Here is a 22,268-nt window from a genome sequence, read left to right on the forward strand (position 1 = left end):
TTTTTTCTGCTGAGTATAGTTTCGAATAATTTTTCCAGAGGTTTGTCTCGAACAAATTTACAATAAAGTTGGATGGTGATCCCGAGAGATGCGCAAGTAGATCATAACGGTGGACGATTTTAGGCAGTAATGACGTCATACTATAAGGCAAACAACGCAGATTCTCGAACAAAGGCTATATCTTGACATCACTATAATGCAGAATTAACAATTTCCAGGTAAACGACAGGAAATTACCTGATTTATTGAAGCGAAAATACTGTAGCAGCAAAGTAGCAAAGCAGCAAAGCAGCAGGCCTAGGGTGCTAGAGTTAGTGGATCGTTGGATGGATTTAGTCGATTTTTTTAAAGAACAGAAAAATATCGCCAACGAAATAGGCTAAGTTACAAATAATTTGAATACTTCTATCAATGCAAAAAGTTCTCGTATTTCTACTCAACTAAATACATTCTTGGTATCATTTCAATATTTTTGATGTTGTTCCATGTATTGTTTGACGGAATTAACATATTACTGTAGCATATTACTGTAGCATGTACTGAATTAGCATATCACAACTGTACTGTGCGAGTATATAGGCCTACTGTATTTGGTATACCTGAATAAGGTCTACAGCTTATACCAGTAGATTCCAGGTTGTCTCGTCTATCATATCCCCAATAGATATAATTAAACCCGAACCATTGGGCAATTGTCAGCAATAATGAAATTCAAAAACATAATATTTGATAACACATGGGTACTGAAAAGCGAACGACGTGACGCATGACGAGAATCATGAGTTTTTTAGAAACCGAAAATGAATTGCACGGACATAATGCTGCAAAGTTATACGATCGTTCAATATGAGAGAAAATTGTTTCATACGCTCTGTCACTTTCACATTTCTCATATAGTGATTGCCAACTAATTGAAGGCCATATTGGGAGGTTACTCAAAATAAATCCCAAACAAATGCATAGTGTGAGAACATTTTTAAGACGCTCCGTTGACAGAAAATGGCAGAATAATTCATCAAACAATTTCAAGCCTTCAAATCCAATCATGTTCGTTTCTGAACAACATACTAAACTCGTACCCTCTTGAGAGGACGAAACAGCCTAAGCAAAAAAGGTTTCAAAGGCTGCTCATCAAACGCGAAGAGCGCACATAATGAGATACAGTACATAAAATGGCTTACAACTGCTCATCTGTGAAATAACGCCTTAAATCATAGGCCAGGATAATAATAAAAAAAACAACAGACTTCAATTGACGCAGGAAAACGGCAAACGAATTACAATCGTTGCGGCTTACACTGTAAGGCACACACACACAAACAATAACATCGCTGAGTAATGAGCAACAGACTAGTGATATCAGTGAGCATTTGATAGGGCAGAGCAGAGCCTTGCAGGTGTAGGCTACCAGCAGACTTCCTTGATGCTTAGTTCTTTTGCCTATAGCCAGAGTCTTTGGGGTTCTTTTAAGTTTTGGGCATCAGTGCATCACTTTTAGGAAATGCAAAAGGCTCTTGGTTAAACTCATTGTTTATAATTAAACATTTTGTTCAGGATTTTGCTTTTTCTTAGCCCTTGACCTGTTGACGTTCACCTGTTGACCCCGTTGACCTTGAAATGTTTGCGTATTATGACGTTAGCTATTCTCAGCAACGTCTGTTATGGTGTTTTGCAGATGCTCTGCATAGATTAGCAGTTAGAAATAGACAAAACAAGCTATGTTCGAGTTTCTTACTGGTAGCAACTTGTACGCCGCTATCGCTTTGCTGGTCACTTTGATTACATCACTCCTTCTTTGGTGGTACAAACGGCCGCCGAACTTTCCGTCTGGTCCGAGAGGTATTCCGCTTTTTGGAGTGATTCCTTTCCTTGGAAAAAATCCGCCTGAAACCCTGTGGCGGTGGAGTCGTATCTATGGCAACCCGATGTCGGTTCGATTCGGGAGGACGGAAGCGGTGGTTCTGTGCGGATATGACATCATAAATGAGGTGACCTTCGACTTATTGACTTTTGCGACATCGGGTTTTAGTTGAAGTAGAAGATCTTAGATCTTTTGTTCATCAATCTTCAACGAGTCTCTATTCAATGCTGCAAAGCGATCCTAATCTTAGCGACTGTTATAAGAAAACTGACTAAACAACACTTCAAACTAACGACACTCTATTCGCTATCTTAACAGGTCAACAAATCGATAAGTTTGTGATCTTAGGTTTTATCCACTCGGAGATTTGTCGCGACATATCTCCTTGTTAGTATAATCAATCTTAGTCAAGGGTGTTTACTGTTTAGTCTGGTCACTATTTCGTTGTTTGTCAAATTATTAATTATCAGATAATCCAAATTGAACTTACCTGCTGGTCAATACTGAATTGCAAGAGATCACATCTCCAATTGCAAAAATTAGCTTTTAAAGTTACGTTATGCATGCTTGTGAATTAACTTGTATGTATCTGTGACATAGGCGTATACCTACATTATGTTATGCGTATTTGAACGAGTGTGTTATGTTCCTCTTTGCTCATTCAGGCTTAATGTTTGAGTATTGATCATATTTTTTTCCTTTCAGGCGCTGGTGAAGCAATCTGCTTCTTTCTCTGGCCGTCCATGCAGCCCAACTATGTTCGACGCTTTCCACAGAGGCCGAGGAATCAGCTTCCTGGATTACGGCCAGCTATGGAAATCTCAACGCACATTTGGACTGCGCACTCTGAAAGGGTTTGTTCGCTGAAATGTTGCTTGAGTCTGAGTCGAACGAATAAAGTTGTACTAAATTTGATTTAAAAACTAGATCGAATTTAAAGATTTAAATTTTTGATTATCTGTTTCAGAGTTGGCGTGGGTAGAAAGACCATGGAAGAAAGAGTGACTGATGAGATGGAATATCTCACCGATCGCCTGCTCTCGAAACAGGGGATTCCCTTTAACATTGAGGTGTTTATGGATTGTGGTAGAAACGTGAAAAACAATGTTTGTGCGTATGATATCTTACATAACAATCACGTCATAACAGCAACGTTATTTGATGATTTTGATAATTCTTAACGGGTTGCATTTATTATGTAACATATACTGTAGGGTTAAAAGTTCAATTTATTCGCGGAAACGCTAGTCTATTCGTCAAATCACGCTATCCGTTGTCACACTACTGACGTCATCTGTTGTTGCATAACAGAGTGAACTTACCAACGCGGCAGCAAATATCATCTGCAATATCGTAATAGGTCGAAGGTTCGCGTATGACGATGACGAATTTCACAAAGTGGTCGAAATGTTTGCTGAAAGGTTGGTTGAAACTGCCTTGTCATTTGCTGCTGATGGCGGATTTTAACTGTTTGTAGAAACATTAAAAATTTGTTTCCTAAACTTGAACGCTTTTCTTTATAAAAACATGCCTCAGTTTACGGAATAGTTTATTGGTACTGCTTGATTTGGATTGTCACCTTTTGTGTGCATTAAGAGGTTGCGCACGGCGCGCAGCAAATGGGGGGTTTATGAATTTCGTTAATTTCATGTAGTGAGTATTTGCTGTATTATCGTAACCAATTTATTTTCAACTCAAAATATCTGGCAGCAACTTCGCTCCAGTCTTCAGCGCTTCAGCAGCTTTCCAGTCTTTTGATCTGTTCATTTGTCTCATTCAACACTCGGGTTATAACGAAAAAAAAACAAGATTTAGCACAAAAAGCTTCACAAGAATAAACTCGTTCTTTTTACATGACGTCGCAACAGCTTCAGTCGCGGTTCCACCGGGTTTCTTTTCTACATGACCATGTTTGAGGGTGATTTACGTCACGTCCCACCCTTCAAAGGGGCTTACCAGAGGGTGGCAGGATACTTGGACGACATTAGAGGTTGGCTTTAAACCCGACTCAAATTCATTTTTTGTGCTTTGAATTTTTACTGATCTTTACCAAAAACGAATTATTTTGATTATAGCAGTCGCTCTCCTCTACAGGGTTTGTACTTTGGCGACCGCTACGAAATTTTAAAAGACCGCGACTTTCAAAGACGAATTGCTGCTTTGGCTTAATTTTCTGCTGTAGTTGCAGTAGTTATAAATTTGAAAAAACCTTGAATAAATTTAAGAGGCGGTTTAAAAGCACCTTAAAAAACTCTGGTTCTCCACGTCTTTTGTATCTTTACCTTGTTAATCCAAAACGATTTCAAACCTCCACCTCCCCAAACTTAAATTTTCGGTAACACGTAATATTGAATATCTTGTGCGAATTCAATCGGATTTAAAATTTATGCGAATGGAGTTCTTTTCTTCACGAGCATAATACCTGCATTTAGCCTATTTAAGAGTGTAACCAGAGTTTGAGTAAATGTTTTAATTGACAAGTAACATTTATGAGCAATAATTAAATGGGCACAGAAACGGTAAATCCCATATTTTACCAGTTTCCTTCCATAGATTTAAATTTTTAGGTGAGCCAAACGGCTCCCGTTGAGAATCACTCGCCTCGAATGACTTTTGCTTCGAAATCTTGTTTAAAATGATCTAAAATCTAAAATCTAAAATGTTTCAGAAAATCTAAAATCTAAAATCTAAAATGTTTCGGACTCTCGATCCAGCAAAATGTTTCTCGGATTCCTTCATAACTCACTGTTTATCGTTGATCTAAAATACTTGACAGATTTCGTCAGAGGTCACGTGGTCGAACACAAGCTAACGTTCGACAAGAATTACATCCGGGACTTTTGTGACGCATTTTTGGAGTCGTTCGAAGATACTGATGAGGTAATAATTGCATGAATGATGTCACAATGTAGGTTTGATAAGGTCATAAAGTAAGTTATTGTTTATAATCATCTTAAGACAGAATACGGAGCAGTTGGTGCATTACATCCAAGATTTGCTGGTAGCTGGTATAGAGACGACTAGCAGTACGCTGAGGTGGGCCATCCTGTGTCTTCTTGTAGAGGAAGGAACTCAGGAAAAGATTTATCAAGAAATTAAATCGGTTGTCGGTAAGCTGAATGAGCGTAAAAGACTATAAATTGGTTGTCACTTTCATGGATGAGCGGAAGGATGTCTTCTATCGATCTATCTTGTCTCAGACTGTCTATTCAGAAGAATTTTATCTTAAGCAATAACCTTCTGTGCTTTCTCATTAATCTTTTGATATGCTTCGCCACCCCTGTAAATAATTTTGCGCATTGTGACGTCACAGGCGAACACCGAATGCCTTTGTTACGTCATAAACTTGAAATGGATTACACGAGATCTTTCATTGAGGAAACCATGAGGTTTAGAGCGGTGGTTCCCCTGTCTCCCTCGCACAAGACAACGGATGACGTCATTTTGAACGGGAAAACGATTCCGAAGAACACTGAGGTAAAATGTCACGTGACTATCCGAGACTAAGTGAAGCCTTCGACTTGAACCCAAGTAACCTCATTTCTCTGACCGTTCCCACTTTATCTATCTGACGGTAAACACACGAACCTGTCTTCACGGCCTAGATAAATGGCAAAACCTGTTTATAATAAAATATCGCACCAAGTACAGGCCCGTAACTTCAAACAGGGGTAGCGGTAGAAGCCAAGAATTTTGTGGAGGTACCGAACAGCAACTACTATAAATGCATTACATACAAACTACGCCAAACATGTTTTCTCCAGGAGGCAAATCTTTGTTTGGGAGTGGCCGAGATCCCTGGGTCCCAATTAGTTACGTGTCTGACCAATGCCATCATCACTATCACTAATATATCTTTTAAGTCTCCAAACCTGGGGTTTTGTGACGCAGATTATCGCCAACTTATGGTCGGTCAACAACGATCCAGAAACGTGGAATAACCCGAAGAAATTTGACCCTAGACGTCACCTTGACAACGAGGGGTGCTTCATCCAGTCCAAAAAAGTCCTCCCCTTTTCCTTGGGTCCACGCCACTGTCTGGGGCAGGATATAGCTAAGGCGGAGGTTTTCCTTTTTCTGGTCAACATCATCCGAAAATTCAAGTTATCAGTCGATCCTAGCGCTCCTCCGTCCGCGGATAACGGAAAACACGGATCCGCTTTTGTCCCGGCCCCATTTAACCTCATTGTGACGCCGCGGTTTTAATTCTAAGAACTTCTTAAGAGAATTTTTTGTGATTTTGTGCGCATACGAAGAATCGGAAAGTATTTCAATTACGTTTTTTAAGATTTTTTTTTTCTTGCAGTTACAGTATTAAAATTTAAGAAATTAAAACTTTTTGAAGCGCTTCAAAATCAGTGATCATATGTTTGTGTTGTTTAAACAGCATTTATTTCTTTCCTTATAGTTTCATGCACAGAATAGAGTTTATTATATTGTAATAAAGTATATGTAGTTTAATATCAATGTTATAGATATAGACTTGGGCAAAATCGTAATAAATTTGTGTCATAGCCAAATTGAATGACGCAATTAATTTGTTTAGAAAGTTAAAGAGTGTACGAGCACAAACACAGAAGAGAATGAGCAAAGTTTCGTTTTTCGTAACGCCTCGTTTATTCTCTGTGGATTATATTCCTCCGGCTTTTCGGATCTGCATCTAGCGCCATTGTACTACAAGTCTGATCAGTGATCACCGTATGGTGGCGCTAAAGGTCACAGTTAATAATCATAATTTTACCACACCAGAGATAGCAGATTAAATATAAAAACTTGTCGATATTTCAAAAGTCTTCGGATTAATGTAAAAGTATGGGTTAATCTTGGCAAAAACGTTGCACAAAATTGCTAAAAAGTTTTAGTAAAGACTCTAATTTCGAAATTTGAAGTATTCCAGCGTTGGAATTAGGATATTGATATTGCCTTTCAGATGTCACTAGCATTGTATAAGCCGCTACTATGCTTATGTTTGTGGCTTAAGAGTCAAAACATAACATCGCGTTCACCAAAAACTAAATCAGTATTCGCACAAAGTTGCGAAAATACTCTTGAAATTTACAAGGTGATTTGAAGCAACTGACATACGTGGTCCTGGAGTTTTGGTTTTGTTTTGCCATGTGCATATTTTTTGTACGAACGACAATGATTTCCTGGTAAATTACTTCCTTAAGTTAGAAGGCGGCAACCCTATCAAGTGTAGATAAACAAAAGCGACAGAAAAGATTTCAAATTTCTTGATTTATTTGAAGCGCGTTTCCTAAAACTACTCGCAGTATCAAATGTACGGAAGTATCTTCTCTCTATGGTTGTTGTGCCTTGTCCTGTAAACAATAAGCGACTATTGGTACGTAACAATTTTCTTCTTGGCCTTTGAAACAAAATCTTGTTTAAAATTAGCCTTTTTTTAGAAGTAACAAATTAAGATCATTATGACGGCACAATGGGTAGTATCAAAATCAATCATCACGCATGTGACGTCACAAAAGTGTCTAGCTGGCAGTTAATTATGTTCCATCCTCAATGTAGCGACAGGATTTTAAGCGCATTTGCGATAATCATGTTTTCTGATAGGTCGCTATATGACCGATGTGTTAAGAATAAACGCGATTTCAGTTAAACAATATTAAGACTTTAGCGCGAGAAATATTGGATGAATGGACAATCTTTTTCGAATATGCTCATGGAGGTCATTTAGGATATGTTTCCTATCTTAGCCATATAGGAAAGATAATGATAAATATTTAAAGTAAGATAAAACTTTACCTTTTGAATTCCATCGATATAATTGACACCGAACGATTGATTTTACGTCAGACAGCATTGTCATGTAAAAATGACGTAGCAAATAAAATCCCCTCAAAAATACTTTTTTACGGAGATCACCATAAAGTAAAAGGAATTAACATCAAACGAATAAACATAAGTTGATGCTGTAAATTCCAATCTATGCCAATTTCACATAATACGAGTGTATCAGATTCATTATATTTATATGGCGATTGGTCTAGTTCCCATTTTGACATTTTTGTAATCTTGATGTTTCAGTTTCGGCCATTGTTGTCGTTCTGTGATATCGACAGAGATGTCTGCAGTCTTCGAGTGATAAGAGAGCATTATTACGTAAACGGAGTAAAATGTTCTTTCAATTAAAATCATATTTAATTTAATTCCACAGAAAAAATGAGTCGCCTTCTAACCCGCAATAATAAAAATCTGTTTATTATAGCTTCGTTATTATTATTTGCATTGTTTTGCAATCATCCTTTTGTTCGTCTTATTATTGCGTCATAATACTCGAACAACAAAACTCCACAGAGCAACTGAATATGATTCATAGAGAACTGGTATATGAGCGCTGTGAAACGAAGTGTGACGAAAACAATGCGACAAACAAAGGGGTCCCAGCCGAGTCGAAAAACACGATCATTCGAAAATATTTTAACCGTCGCTCCGTTCCGCCGCGCGCATATATATCGTTCACGTAATACTTTGCTTAAATATTCCCCTGTACGGGTCATTTAACCCGCAAACCGCAAATCTTCCACAGAGCAAACACATACCGTCATAATTTATCATTGATACGTAATAAAACGGCAATATTTCTCACCAAATTCTTGCTTTCAGCAGCACTGGAATATCGCATTACTGCCCTTGCCTTGCCGTGACACGCAGGACTTGTATTGCGTAACTTTGCCATTGTAGTCGAACAAGTGCCATTATTACGTGAATGGTTATCAACATGCGCTTTTTACAAAAGTGTTGTGATTACAACTATGGTCGCGGTTTTCTCATCGCTTGAGATGTCGCAATTCTATACCTTGGGTGTATCCAAAGGAAAAAAAGGGGGCTGACTAATAGGGTAAATCGCCCATGGCTCCCTAGGGTGATGGGTTTAGAATACAGCAGCGTAATGTCGCGTAGAAAACAAGCAAAACCGCAGCACATGAACGAAAACCTGAACAAAAGTGAAGAATTTTGCAGCGAGAAGGCGAATTTCGGAAACTACGTTATGGTACCTGCTATGGGTTCACAAATAGGTCAAAGGTCAGCCGGTCAACAGTTCAAAGATCACGGGGAAATGGAAAGCTCGCCGCGGGGTGTTCCCCCTCCCACCTCGGCAGGATTCTCAGGGGAAAGCCGGTGTTCCATCTCTGATACTACGCTGAGCAGCAGTCCGAGCACTAGCTCGGCCTTCATGAATACAACGAGCTTTGTGACATCACACGGTCAAGCGATTGTTAGATCAACGAGAGCAAGCATGGTTACGTCACAAGACATTTTAGAAGAAAACAGAAAGGAAACAACGAAGTTTAAAGTAGCCAGAGATATCGGTAAGAGATTGCATATACAAGCATGCACACGTGATATGAGTAGAAAATGGATAACTTCCACGTGGTCACATTGGTATAATATAACGCGCGTTGTCAAGAATCATTGATTAGCGTGCTTGTACCGCTTGCTTACTCAAAGCAATTCTTGATTTCATTTACCAAGGAATATGCTGAAAATAATTTTTAAGTTTCTTAAATGTGCTCTGTAACTTGTAAGTTACAGTCTTCACTCGGCGGAGACGATTTTCTATTTATATGGTCCACAGTTCTCCGATTTTCTTATACAAAAAGCGTCACATGATGATGATGATGATGATGTCACAATATTTGTGATGTCGGCGTTGACGTGAATTTGGTAAACACGGAGTTAGTCGGACTAAGTTTGTTGGGGCCGAAGAAGCAAATAATAAAGCCGGTATCGATCTGGCCAGTCTGGCTGCAAACCATCTTTCGCTGAAAGAGACAAGATCGTGATAAAATATTCATAAACGAATTCATATCCGCACATCGTTTTAATATAACAGGACAATGAGTAGTATGACGTCATAGAGACTATCATTATTACGCGATTGAGAAGAGTGAATGATATTATACTCGTGATAACAAACTCGCCCAGTGTATAGAGCAGGCCATAGAAGACTGATGTTTGCAAGGTTGCAGAAAAACCTGGTTTTACTTGATCGTGAACTCCAGTTTTGCAGTTGAACTTGATAGGTTGTTGACCTTGAAATCAGATCATTGAACCTTGTCGGCCAAGGTGGTAAAAAGTTTGGTTTCTTAGACTCAACTATAGCAAATATTTTTGAACCGCTACACCGTGTTATAGCTGAAATGGCGTAAAGAGCACGAAATATTACGTTTAGTAACGGATAGGTACATGCAGTTGGTGCAGTGTCTGCACCCTCTCAATTGTGACGTAATAGTATCGTATGTTTTACGCTCAATCGAGTAAGATTTTGACAAACGAGAATTCAAGAAAGATTCTTCTTCATTCAAACCACGATGCTTTTATGCGTCATAAAGTAAAAACAAAAGAAATGTGATAGAGGACATTGTGAGGTCATAAAGCAGAGCCCATCATTGGTGCATATTCTACAGAACTTGGCAGGGCGCCAGTAAATGTGTCACCTCGTCGCGATCCAACAAACAATTACAAACGATGATTATGAGGTCATAATGCCAAAAATGATTCTCGATCCTCATCTTTAGGGCTAAGTTGTAAATGTCTGGGGATTTAATATCTCTCCGCCCAAAAGCTGCTTCTTATTCATCATTCATATTTTTCATTCAAATGCAATTGTGACGCGGTTGCTTCAAACGCAAAGCAACATTCAACAATCATTCATTCAGCAGAACGTTTTAAGTCGAACAGTTTTCACAAGTCACGTACTTGCTGTATGGAATATAGTTCGGGTAAAAACAAACAATAAGCGACAGGTATTATTTCGAAAATCGTTACTGGTCGCGCAAGAGTAAGTTGTCTTCTTCTTAAAAGATCTAATCAACTGGTTGCAATTTTCAGCGACTCCTGTAAAACAAAATGCAGAAAATTGAAATGAAAATTATAAAGAAATCATAAATGTAGATGTATGATTGTTGATATTTTGGGTCCCTGTCAAACTGTTTTAAAAACAATTTTGGGTCGTGAGAAGTTTTGGCCGAGAAATAATGCAACAGGCAAAAAAGTTGCTCCTCGACATAAGCAGTCTGCAGCCTTTTTGCAGCCCCGTGAACCACCTGGCTATTTTAATTAGCAGGCTGCCTTTATTAAAGCCGGCATGCCCGGATTGAAAGAACAAAAGTAACCGATAAAATGACCAGCCTCATAATGCAATTACTGTCAAACAATGGATGTTGATAATAACGGAATAAGCGCCGTTCTGCGTCCTCCATGACAAAACAATGCTCTGGTTGGAGACTTATGCTGTCACACGTGGCGTATTCTACAAACCTCATAATCGTAATAATGTCTGTGGACCATGGGGTGGATTACGGATGGGACGTTACATCCGGCCCGCGGGCCATAAATACGTTCCTGCGATGGTTTATATTTTGTGAAATATCGGGATGATTGAATGAATTGTCGAACACTGATGAGACATTGTTCCGTAAATTAATACTCGCGCAATATATGTTCTTGTGACTTTGTCAAACCGATCTCCTGTAAAACATCTCAGTGCTTCATAATTAATAAATCATGCTGGAATGAAAATAAACGTCTCTTATGGAGTAACTTCGAAAAACTTGTCTCCCGCGTAAATGTGCTGTGATTCTGGAATAGTTCTTCAAAGCAGTGGAATAATTTGTTAAGTGTAACAAATCGCCGCGTGTGTGTGACGCAACAAAAGAATGTCATTTTTTCCTTGCGATAATGTTTTAAAGGAACACGAAATAAAAGAATCCGGAGAACTAGGACAACATTAAACGGCGGATGTAATGAAATAGGTGAGACGGACAGCCATCCGTCAAGCATTAGTTGCCGCGTATAGGCAAAGTTATTGACATAAACACAGTATTGACATGAATGTCGTTTCTCAATGCTCATCCAGTGTAATACAACCCGAATGGGCACATGCTACTTTGACGGACGGTGTTTTGTAAAGCATTCGGCCCATTAAAATCATCTCGGTTTGATTATAATGCTATCGGTGATACATCCATTGATTTTCTTTGTCTGACATTCCAGAATATTGGGTTACAATTACTTGAAGATAACGAAACGTGTCGAACGATTTATTAAACACGAAAACGCTAACCTATTGCTAACTAACCAAACGATATATCGCTTGTTTTTTATTTCAAAGGACTTGTGTTTCGAACGACAAAGCGTCGATGAATAGATGTCGTTAGTTGTTGTGTAGATGCGATTCTTGTTGACGAATATTGCTCGCTCTTTCTCCCGATAACCGATTGATATAGTAGCGATCGATTAAGAACTTTGCAACCCAAGAGCGCTGCCTCCATTGAGGTATGAAACCCCATCCCCCTGGGAGCGTAGTGGTGGGAGCAATAGACGGCGATGTAACACACTTTTCCATCCCAACCATGAAGCGATATTGACCACTGACAAAAGGCCGAAGATGGAAAAGTTTTCAGCCATCAGCTCTGGTTAATTGATCGTTGATCGGTATTAACACGATACCATTGTGACGTAAAAAAGAGCCTGTGTTAGCGCACAAATGAAGACATGTAACTAGATAACACAGGCTTCAACCACTCGTCAATAAGTCGTTTCAAATGTTATAAAATTTCTAATAACGATTACACCACCATTCTCGACATGCTGTAGGATTACTTTTCTAAATTCTATACCTGTTGTGTGGCTTGTTTGGGACCAAAGAAAGCAAAGATGTAGTTACTTGATGCTGTTATACTCCTTAAGGACCGCATGGTTATATGGAAAATATCTTAAAGTTGAGTTTTCAGTGCCAACACAGATCGACCGAATTCAAGATTAAATAAAATTTTAAAATTTTTATTGGCTTACAACCGCTATTTTGCATGAAATAAGAAATTAATTTTAATTTGCGAACAAGGCGCCCTAATATTCTGTGCTTAAAAATAACAAAAAGTACGTTTTGGTTTCGTTTACGTTTTTATTTTGCTTTGTGACATCACAAGGACATAATACGCCTTGCGTGGTCTTTCGTTTGTTACAAACTGAGAAAGTCAATTTTGAAAACAAGCAAACAAACTTTTTCAAAATACTTTTTGTTGGAAACTGAACAAACTAGCGCCATCTAAATTTCACAGCGAAAATTGCGGAAAGTTTTCGAATCAAAAATTTTTACTTTTTCTTTATGAAAGTAACCGGATTTTGGACAGATTTCAATCGGCAAAAACCAGGTTTACGAAGGGGTAATGACGTCTGACACGTCGTGTTGCTAACAATGTGCAAAATATGTTCGCCCCTCGCTTCCCCATAAACATCCCACGAAGGTGCGAAGGCTCCGAAATCTTAAATTTGTTTTTCTCGGTCAACTGTCAGTTTTAATTTCCCGACCAACATCGCTTTTCGTTGCATTTCTCACCTTTCTACAAAACCGTCGTTTCTTTGAAATCCTATGAACAATGGAATGTCAATCATGACATCGAAATTCACCACTTTTGACAAGGTACATGTTATATGACGTCACGGGAGTTATGCATTGCCAGTGTCCAACTTACCGCGAGTTTCAGTGCAAAAAACTGGAAGTAGCAGAAATTTTTAAAGAAAATTTAAGCAGTCGGTGAGGAAACATATTTTCAGAATCCCTCGTACAAGGGCAGTTGCGTTGTTGTTGCGGCCCGAATGTAACCGACGATAATTGGCGTCAATTTTACTGATACGATGAGGCGTCACTGGCGATAAAATTGCTCCAAACTTAGAGCTGGTTTGTGTGGAACATGCCACGATAACTGATAGAGAATTTGGCGCAAATCATCGAAACGTCGCCGATACCTACCGATGCATATGCAATACAGTAGTTCAACGGGTTAATTTGTTAACATGCATGCAATACAAATGAATTGAGGACTTAATCGAGACAATACGTAACAATTAGTTTTTTGCACACCTTTGTTGCAGCATAAAAGATATGAAAGCAAAGTCGCAACAATAGCCAGTTGTAAACAGTTGTTTCATTCTGGTATCTAGGCCGCCATTGTTTGCTTGTCCTACATCACACCTCTACACAACATCAACGTCGCCAGAAACGCTTATTTAATCAGGGCCAACATATTTGAAACGTCCAAAGAGAAACGTTTCTAAAAGTCAAAGATAAACAAAGATAGTTAACTGCAAGCGACTAATTAAATTATGGCGCTCCGCTGTTCTTTTGTGCATTGTGACGTAACAAAGGTATTATCAGTAAAAAGGATTTGGATCTTTTCTTAGGCTTGCAATGATTCTAAATATCGTTATCAAACAAAGGCCCCATATCCCACAACTCTGGAGTCAGGGGCCAGCTGGCTAAAAAGAACAAACAAACATATCTATGCGCGCGCAAGGCGTATTGTGGAAAAAAGCGCCTCGCCGAGTACTTTTTTTCTGATTATTTTCGATACATGCTTCTCTGTGTTGGCTCGCAGCACGACATCACTTGTTAAGCTTCATATTCGCAGTGAGGAATGACTTGAAATTCATTTCAGATTTGTCACAGTAACGAATAGGTCGCGTAGTATTAGAAATATAGAGTTGACTGAGACATTTTAACCAGTACAGCCAGGTTTAAGAAACAAAAATTGCAAGGTAAGCAACGAAAATACTTACAAAGCAAATATAACTCTGTGTACAACGATATATTATATAGATATAGACATCCAACTTTAAATAGATGTGGCGATATATTACGTTTAACTTTAACAATATTAATTTCTGGGTTGATTTGAAACCTACTTCGGCTTCAAATACATTTGTAACGCCTAAGCAAGTCAAAGTTGGATAGTTTGCCGTTCAATTATGTTACGCTAGGGCGGAACGTTATTAATCAAAAACATATGACGCAAATAGCCGTAGTTAAAGGTGTAGGAATAATTGCAACCTTTTTGTTGGTCATAAAAGCAATAACAGAATGCGGTCACGTCTTCAAGTTCAAGTTATATTTATTTGTCATTCGTATGTTACAAGTGTTATATATAGTTATACCTGGCGAAGCAAGTTTGCAAAAGCATATCCATAAGTTTTGATGTGCTAGAGTATGCGGCAATGGTGTTGCTTTATGGTTTAAACTACCACCATAAAAAGTTCATAAATTGTCTTGTAATACCGCAAAGGGGTATTGACAAGAAATTGACTGTATTTGCCGCGTCTCGGTTTGTAATTGGAATGCATTGAAATTCGAGATCGCTGCAGCATAGCGCATAATGTCGCGATACGTTCAGGAAACTATTCCATATGTGCCACCCCTGCGCATAAGAAGCAATTTAATCGCAAAAACATAATAGAACGGCATACGCGGCACGACTACCCTATAGAAATGCCTATTTCCCGTATTAAATTGCGTTTCAATTTATTCGAAGAGTTGTTCACTCACTTTACATAGTTACGCCTTCGCTGTAACTCTGCATGTTATGTTTGCGCTTCATGGCTTCCATGTTGAGTATAAACTGGAACGCAACGAAAATTGCTTTTGCACCAGGTAATTTATTCGAATAGGTGAAGAAGAAATTACCGGAGCTTCTTTTAACGCGCTAAAGCAATTAATATAAGAGCCACCTAGATCTTTGTTTGCGCGGGGACTTAAGACAGTCGCCTTTGTTTACAACAATCAGTGTTGTTTGGCGTAAATCTAAAGACCGCTATCTTTAATCCGTATTATCGCCTATACGGGTGTACGGTCCCATAGTCGTACGCTGACAATCGCGACGGCTAGCTTCGCTTCGGATGTCCAGTTTTGAGTGACCTACAGATCCTTTATGACCAATTGGCGTGACCGACCAGCTCAGCGAAGTATATAGGGGTGTTTGAGCAGTTTGCTTTCTGGATTTAGGTTAGTTTGACGAAAGCGCGTCTTTTTGCTCGCAGCCACACGTGTTCGTGTTGAAACAGGATAAGTGTGCATTAAACAAATGCCCAATCGGTGTGTGTATGTTGCATTGTGACGTCATTAACATGGCCGCTTGTAATCATAGCTGAACCAATTACGTCCGGTTTTGTTGAGTTTGTCACGCAGCATCGCAAACACCTTGTCGAGAATAAATTGCAGGCAACCAACTGCACCAATTCGAATGCAAAATAACGTGCAGTTTAAACCCGGGATGAAACATTTCAACGCATTGTCGCGTTTCCGGCGTGGACTGTGAAGCATAAAAGAGTTATTGAATGTTTTGCGTAAATAAACCAATTGAACCAATTTTTAAAATCGCTTGAATTTGTCATCTTCGCTGAAAGCAGAAATTCTTTGTGATAAACTAGCGGTAATTTTTTTAAGTTGTCCTGTACTTTTGGTCGAAGATTGGTCGAACTCGTAGTCAATCTACAACCCTTGTCACTGTGTCTGTGTGGCGTGTAGAGCATTGTTCGTTGGAAATGTAGCCTCGTAATTTCACCCTTTTCCCCAGCTGGGGGCTAGACTTTTTTTTGCAAATTAACGATTTTTATTCAACTTGACGCGTCGTTGTTTTTTTTTCATAAAAATACCTTTTGTTTTGTTCGTGAATCACATTGTGACGTCATACTTAGCGCATTGTTTCGGCAAACGGTTATTACTGGCGCGATTAATTTACCCTGACGTTTTGAGACTTGATTTAAATCTTAGACTTCACCCAGAATTAGTAATACCGTATTCTGTTTCTGCCAAACGAGTCAAAGATCTTATTATCATGTTTATATGATCTCTATGTGACTGCAATCAGATCCGACCAACTTTAGATGTTCGTTGGAGCGACCATTCGAACAATGACCAGCAGTTTGCATACGTCTATTCTACGACTTTTGTGACGTTATAGACCGCGGGAATATATTGTTTCGAAGTGTTTGTGAGAACGAAAGAATTTCGTGTCAAATATCTACTTGAACTCTTTCCTTTGTCGAAATATTTTCATGTTGACTGGAATATTTAAAGTGGTAAACAGGCTTGGGCGGTGACACCGGCGACGGAATTCGCATCTTAATGACGATTCTGTAAAAGCGGTCGACGCGCGATGAATATGTTCACGAAAGAATTTAATATTTTCCATCTCAGATGTCAGAATCTTGAACTATGTTTATCAGAGCGTTCATGCCTGATGACGCGCGGCAATATGTTTAATGCTACCCGATATGTGTCGCCTACCTTGCAACGCCGACCGCTACCGATGCGATTCGCGATTCGGTTTTCGTCATAAATAGCGATTCGATTTTATTTACAGCGCTTTCGGTTGTTCTTTGGTAAATGAGGGCCTTGGATCAAAGGCGTTGATTATTATGGCTGGCATTTGTCCAAGACGCTGTGAAGCTGAAATACAGTTTGAAAAGACAAACTTAGTCTTTGAACGTTGGCTGCTCTTTTGCAAATGCCACGTTACATTGAGTCTTAGAGATTACGGTCAAAGGAACATAAGTACCCGTGTTATTATTGCCCAACGCTAAAATGTTGTTTGCCGCTTTACACCAGGTTGGCTTGCTAATGAGCCTCACCATGTTAATTTTAACTCATGGTGACGTTTTGTTTTTCAGATCACAAAGAGCGGACGGAGGAGACTTCCACGATGAAGGAAGAGGTATTAGATACACAGGGTTTGTCTTTTGACTTCGTTCAATATTTTGCCTTATGATATCTATGTGTATTCTTTGCAGAATTCAACTCCGGAAACTCTGTCTTCACCAGATGATGGGTCAGCCTCATCGACTTACCTTCCAGGTGAAAACTGACTTTATTTTTATAAGGTGGTTTTGCGTTTTTTTCCTTAGTTGATAAGATTTTTTTGCTTCGACAGATTCCAGAGATCAGTCGGGCATTGGTGAATTTAATGCTTCGCTGTCGCCACCTCTTGACGATGGGAAAATCTCGCATACGCCGCCCGATGTCGCTAACAAGCAAAGCGAGGACGGAAACCTGGAGGAGAGCGAAAATTCTCTTTATATCGCAGAAGACGAAGATCCTGATGTGGATGCTTCAGTGGATCAGAACAAGGAAATCCAGCTCCAGCATCCTTCTACAAGCCAGGAGGAGGTTGCTAAACACCAAGACATTGAAGAGCCTTATGAAATGGATGAGAGAAACGAACCAAAAGACCTCCGCGCCGAACTGGATGAGGTAAAGGAGCAAATGAAGCTGCTCCAGCAAAATTTTGCCTACCAGTTCCAGTTGATTCACCTCCTCCAGTGGCAAGTCAACATGCTCGCACAACAGCGCCAACAAAACAACGCCGCCGTCGCCAACATGCAACGTTCACCAAACGACACAAGCTTCAACCCACTTTCACAATTATTCGCCAACAATAACGCAAGAGCCAGCCCAGACCAAGCACAATTTTCTTCGGCGATGGCCCTGGCGATGAAGACTCGAAAAATACTTGACAGCGTTCCAACCAATGGAGAACCCGGAGGCCCATCGTCGTCATATCTCGTCCCCAACGGCGAGAAGATACAGGATAAATCGCCCGAGCTCCAGCGCGATCTGTTCGGATTCAACAAAGAGGTGATGATGAGAGCTCTTCAACAAAGACAACAACTTTACAACCCAGCCGTCTTCAACAACCCTCAGGCCGGGGGAAGTCCCAACCTATTCCTGCCTGAGCATTTGTCGGCCATGTTCCGTGTCCAGGATGGCAGTCAGGCCCCGGCGGACCAAGACACGCTGTATCGCGACGCCAAAGGCAACGAATCGAGTAAGAGCTTGCCATCCCGGAAGGAACTGCCAAAAGCGTTGAATGCCACAAACAGAAAAGCGGAGAAGAATGCGGCCAAGAATAACAAAAAAGATTCGGCCGGTGCGTCCAACGGAGATGGCGAGACTTTTGTAAAGAACCAATGCCACACTTGCCGGAGAATCTTAAGCTGTCCGAGCGCGTTAAAACTTCACTACAGAACGCACACAGGTGAGATCGCCTTCATTAACTTAGCAGCTTTTGTGGCACCTTGGTACTTTAGACCCGTTTCTTGAGATTGGTCCATGAGGTTTTGTACTTATCCGGCCTTTTTTGCTTTGCAGGTGAAAGACCGTATCAGTGCGATTTATGCTCCCGCGCCTTCACCACCAGAGGAAACCTTCGCACTCACTACAGCAGCGTCCACCGCCGGGAACTACCGCCCGCTTCCGCGTCCAGCGCCACCTCCATGGCCCGCCGAAACATGGCCCAGAAGTCGAACAGCTCCTTTGCGTGCACACTCTGCAACAGTAACTTTGAAAACCAGATGGCGCTCGCACAACATATGCAGATGCACGCGGTGTCGTCGAAGCAACAACACAATACAGCGCCACAGATGATGGCGATGAAGCAAAATGTGATGCAACCCGGTAAGCGGTCTAGCTGCAGGAAATGTTAATTACAGCACTAAACTGAATATAATTACAACCTAGTTCATCTACTGTTACTCAGCCGGCATTAATACTATTGCAAATAGCTGATAACTCAACTATATCTTGTTGATTTAACAGAGCAAACGGCTGCACTTTACTACCCTCAAAACCAAATGCACGCTCCAGAGAAAGTGTTTGGCTTGTCTGCCAGGGCTGACAACACTGGACATAACGTTGCTTTATGCAGCCCTACAGCGCCATCTAGCGCTGTTTCATTCAAGAAAGAAATGTCGGCGTTAGAACGCAAGAAAGCTCAGGATGCCTTAGATCTGACCACCGCTTCGTCTTCAAAAACAAGTGACGATGCTGGTAATTACGCAAGACAGGAAGCTGGATCGCCATCTAGCGAGAAGGAAAATTTTCATCGAGGGTCAGTCGACGAAAATAAAACTAACCATATTTACATTGATTACGTTGCTAATAATTCGTAACATGACAATTTACGATGGAAATTGTGTTTTATTGCAGTCCTGAGCATTCTCCAAATATGCGGCGAACCATACCATTTAAAGCATTAGACGATTCATACGAGGTATACATTGAGGCTTGTTTGTCAAGTGCAAGTTCAAATAAAACGTCACCATAACTGATAATAGAAAGCACGAGTCTGATATTTCCATTTCAGGATGATGATGACGATGACAAGCGGCCTCCCTACTACGCATGTGGGATTTGCCTCGGACACTTTGAAACAGAAACCGGCCTCCAAGAACACGCTCAGACACATGAGGGCGCTAGTGACAACCCCTCCTCCTCACAGCAAGAGCCCGGTACTTCCGATGAACAACGTCGTTCTGTTAAGGTTTGTTCAAATCGGAAATTTCAGGCAAGGTTGGCTGATTGCTTGCAGTCTGAAAAATTAAATTAAGTTTTGTTGCTGCTCGCAGCGTGCTCACAGCGACCAAGGATCAAGTGAAGGACCGGAACCGAAACGTTCTGGCAACCCACGTCACTGGTGCGACATCTGCCAGAAGCAATTCTCATCAGCCAGTTCACTCCAAGTAGGTTACTTAAAGTGCTCGGCAAAGGCTATTTTTGTATGTTTATACTGACTTGCGTTTGGCTTGTTTGGTCTTCAGATCCACACACGCACACATACAGGAGAGAAGCCGTATGGATGCATCATTTGCAAGCGTGCGTTCACCACCAAGGGCAATTTGAAGGTGAGATTGGGTGGCCACTATATGGGACAAAAACTTTTTAGAACCCTAAAATAGTTATTTATAATTCCAGCTTTCTCCGCTCTATTCACTTTGTTTCGTTTCTAGGTCCACATGGGTACACACGTTTGGGGAGTCGGGGGCTCAAGAAGGGGTCGCCGGGTGTCCATGGATAACCCCGTTATGTCAAGCTTAATGAGAAGTTCCACCAATGTCGAATCAGTCTCTTCCTCTGCTTCAAGACAATGCCTTCCGGAACAGGAAACTCCTACGCAAGCTGCAGCCACGCAAGCTGCTGCCACGCAAGCTGCAGCCACGCAAGCTGCAGCCACGCAAGCTGCAGTTAAGCAAGCTGCCGCTGCTGCATCAATATATCAGGTACTTGAACAAAATAAACCAGCCTTTGTTCCTTCACTTTCGTTTTGAGCAAGTCCCAAGCAACTTGAAGGCGCTAAGTCAGAGGCAGATTTTAAAATGTTTGCGTGAAAAAAAAAACATTTACGGTCGAATTTTTCAGCAATTGGTTGCCCAAGGCTTCTTGAATAGAAATCAAAACGAGGCAGGAACGACGTTTCCTAATAACCCTATGATGACGCTAGCGGCTTCTCAATACTTGCAACAACAAGCACCAAATGCGCAAGAGAGCAATTCTCACTCTACTGCTAGTAAGTAAAACTTCTTTTACTTGAGTATCTCCAACGATTACGAAACGAAACGTTTTTAATTTAAGGCATATGCATATATATGGTTCACACGAAACCGATGCAATTTGCAATATTTGCGTGATGCAGATTCGCCGGAAAACCGCACTGAGGCAAGCTCGTCGTCAGATGGCGAACCAGAGCAAAGCGAAATGCCTTCGGCTAACGCAGCCAACGAATGGTTATGGAATGCTTACCAAAGGACACAGGGACAGGTTGGTTTATATTTAATGTGTTCACGGAATTTTCGTCCTGATTCGTGACTCGACTAATACCAAGTCAGAGACGTCCTTCTACTGTTCATACGACTCCGCTTAATCTCGCCATTTTGCATTTTGTTATTAGGTAAACTAAACTTATACTTCATATAACCGACAAACAATGGACACCGAGGCACGCCCAAAGAACTGTAGACCCTTTTGTCTTTGTATATAACTCACAATGTTTGAAACGTGTTTGTGTGTGTGTGCTTGTTTGTGTTTGCAATTTTTTTTCTGATACACGTTTTTGTTCAGTCTGCTTTTTTTTGGAAGAAAGTGTTTTATGTTACGACTTGGTGCTGATGCGTTGCTCGATATTATTACTTTGCGCCTTTAGTGGCAATAATGTCATTTGCTGCTATGCAATGGTGGCTACTACTCGTGCGTTCAGTGTGCTTCTCCCCATGGCGCTGCTCTTAATTCCAATGCATTCATTTTCTGAATCTTGTGCCACTCCGTGATGTAATGAAGTCTGCTATTTGTCATGTGTATAATTGAGTAAATAATTTTGTTATTTTGAACTGATTTGAGTGTTTTCTTTCGCTGCAATCAGGTTAGATTATGAGAAAGTTCAATTACAAGTCAGTCTAAAATCGAAGAGGATTTGCTTGTACGGTTGCGGGCACTGTGCATCGTTGTCCCCATTACATGACACGTTCTTTGTCCGGGACAAGTTGAATATTAACAAAACCATTAACATACTGTAGAAACGCACGTCATAGATTTCCAGGTTAATACCTGTGTAATAAACGCTGATAATAACTCGTATTCAGCTTTTTCAAGAAAGGTGAAAGGATAACTTTGATGCTTCTTCAACATATAAAGAGATCTAATTAACAGATTTCGATAAACAAAATATACACATAAGGACTTCTAGGAAAAATTTGATCAAAACTGCGCACTGCAGCAGTTGTAAATAGCAGAATGACACCTCACAACATCCCAGAATTTGCACACCGGCCAGTAAACAGC

The 22,268-nt window shown here is 40.3% G+C and overlaps 2 protein-coding genes across 6 annotated transcripts; both read left to right on the forward strand.

The window, feature by feature from the left end:
- Positions 1 to 1,644: 1,644 nt before the first annotated feature.
- LOC143461011 (cytochrome P450 2B1-like) lies at positions 1,645 to 6,223 on the forward strand. Its single transcript, XM_076958743.1, has 9 exons — positions 1,645 to 1,988; positions 2,567 to 2,715; positions 2,829 to 2,931; positions 3,173 to 3,282; positions 3,730 to 3,851; positions 4,638 to 4,741; positions 4,824 to 4,971; positions 5,175 to 5,338; positions 5,753 to 6,223. The coding sequence occupies exons 1-9, from the start codon at positions 1,719 to 1,721 to the stop codon at positions 6,065 to 6,067; spliced, it is 1,485 nt and encodes a 494-aa protein (XP_076814858.1). The 5' UTR covers positions 1,645 to 1,718; the 3' UTR covers positions 6,068 to 6,223.
- A 2,504-nt stretch (positions 6,224 to 8,727) lies between these two features.
- On the forward strand, positions 8,728 to 21,817 carry LOC143459706 (uncharacterized). Of its 5 annotated transcripts, XM_076956948.1 has the most exons (14): positions 8,729 to 9,192; positions 17,330 to 17,373; positions 17,450 to 17,513; positions 17,590 to 18,693; positions 18,807 to 19,112; positions 19,254 to 19,545; positions 19,644 to 19,707; positions 19,801 to 19,977; positions 20,063 to 20,176; positions 20,255 to 20,338; positions 20,444 to 20,713; positions 20,853 to 21,000; positions 21,127 to 21,251; positions 21,382 to 21,817. In XM_076956948.1, the coding sequence occupies exons 1-14, from the start codon at positions 8,748 to 8,750 to the stop codon at positions 21,388 to 21,390; spliced, it is 3,246 nt and encodes a 1,081-aa protein (XP_076813063.1). In that variant the 5' UTR covers positions 8,729 to 8,747; the 3' UTR covers positions 21,391 to 21,817. The 5 variants fall into 5 exon arrangements, with proteins under 5 accessions (XP_076813062.1, XP_076813063.1, XP_076813064.1 ...); XM_076956947.1 differs by having other exon boundaries at positions 8,728 to 9,192; positions 21,127 to 21,817; XM_076956949.1 differs by lacking the exon at positions 8,729 to 9,192 and adding an exon at positions 14,224 to 14,422 and having other exon boundaries at positions 21,127 to 21,817.
- Positions 21,818 to 22,268: the final 451 nt, after the last annotated feature.

This window comes from Clavelina lepadiformis, chromosome 5, assembly GCF_947623445.1.
Source record: "Clavelina lepadiformis chromosome 5, kaClaLepa1.1, whole genome shotgun sequence".
Taxonomy (NCBI): domain Eukaryota; kingdom Metazoa; phylum Chordata; class Ascidiacea; order Aplousobranchia; family Clavelinidae; genus Clavelina; species Clavelina lepadiformis.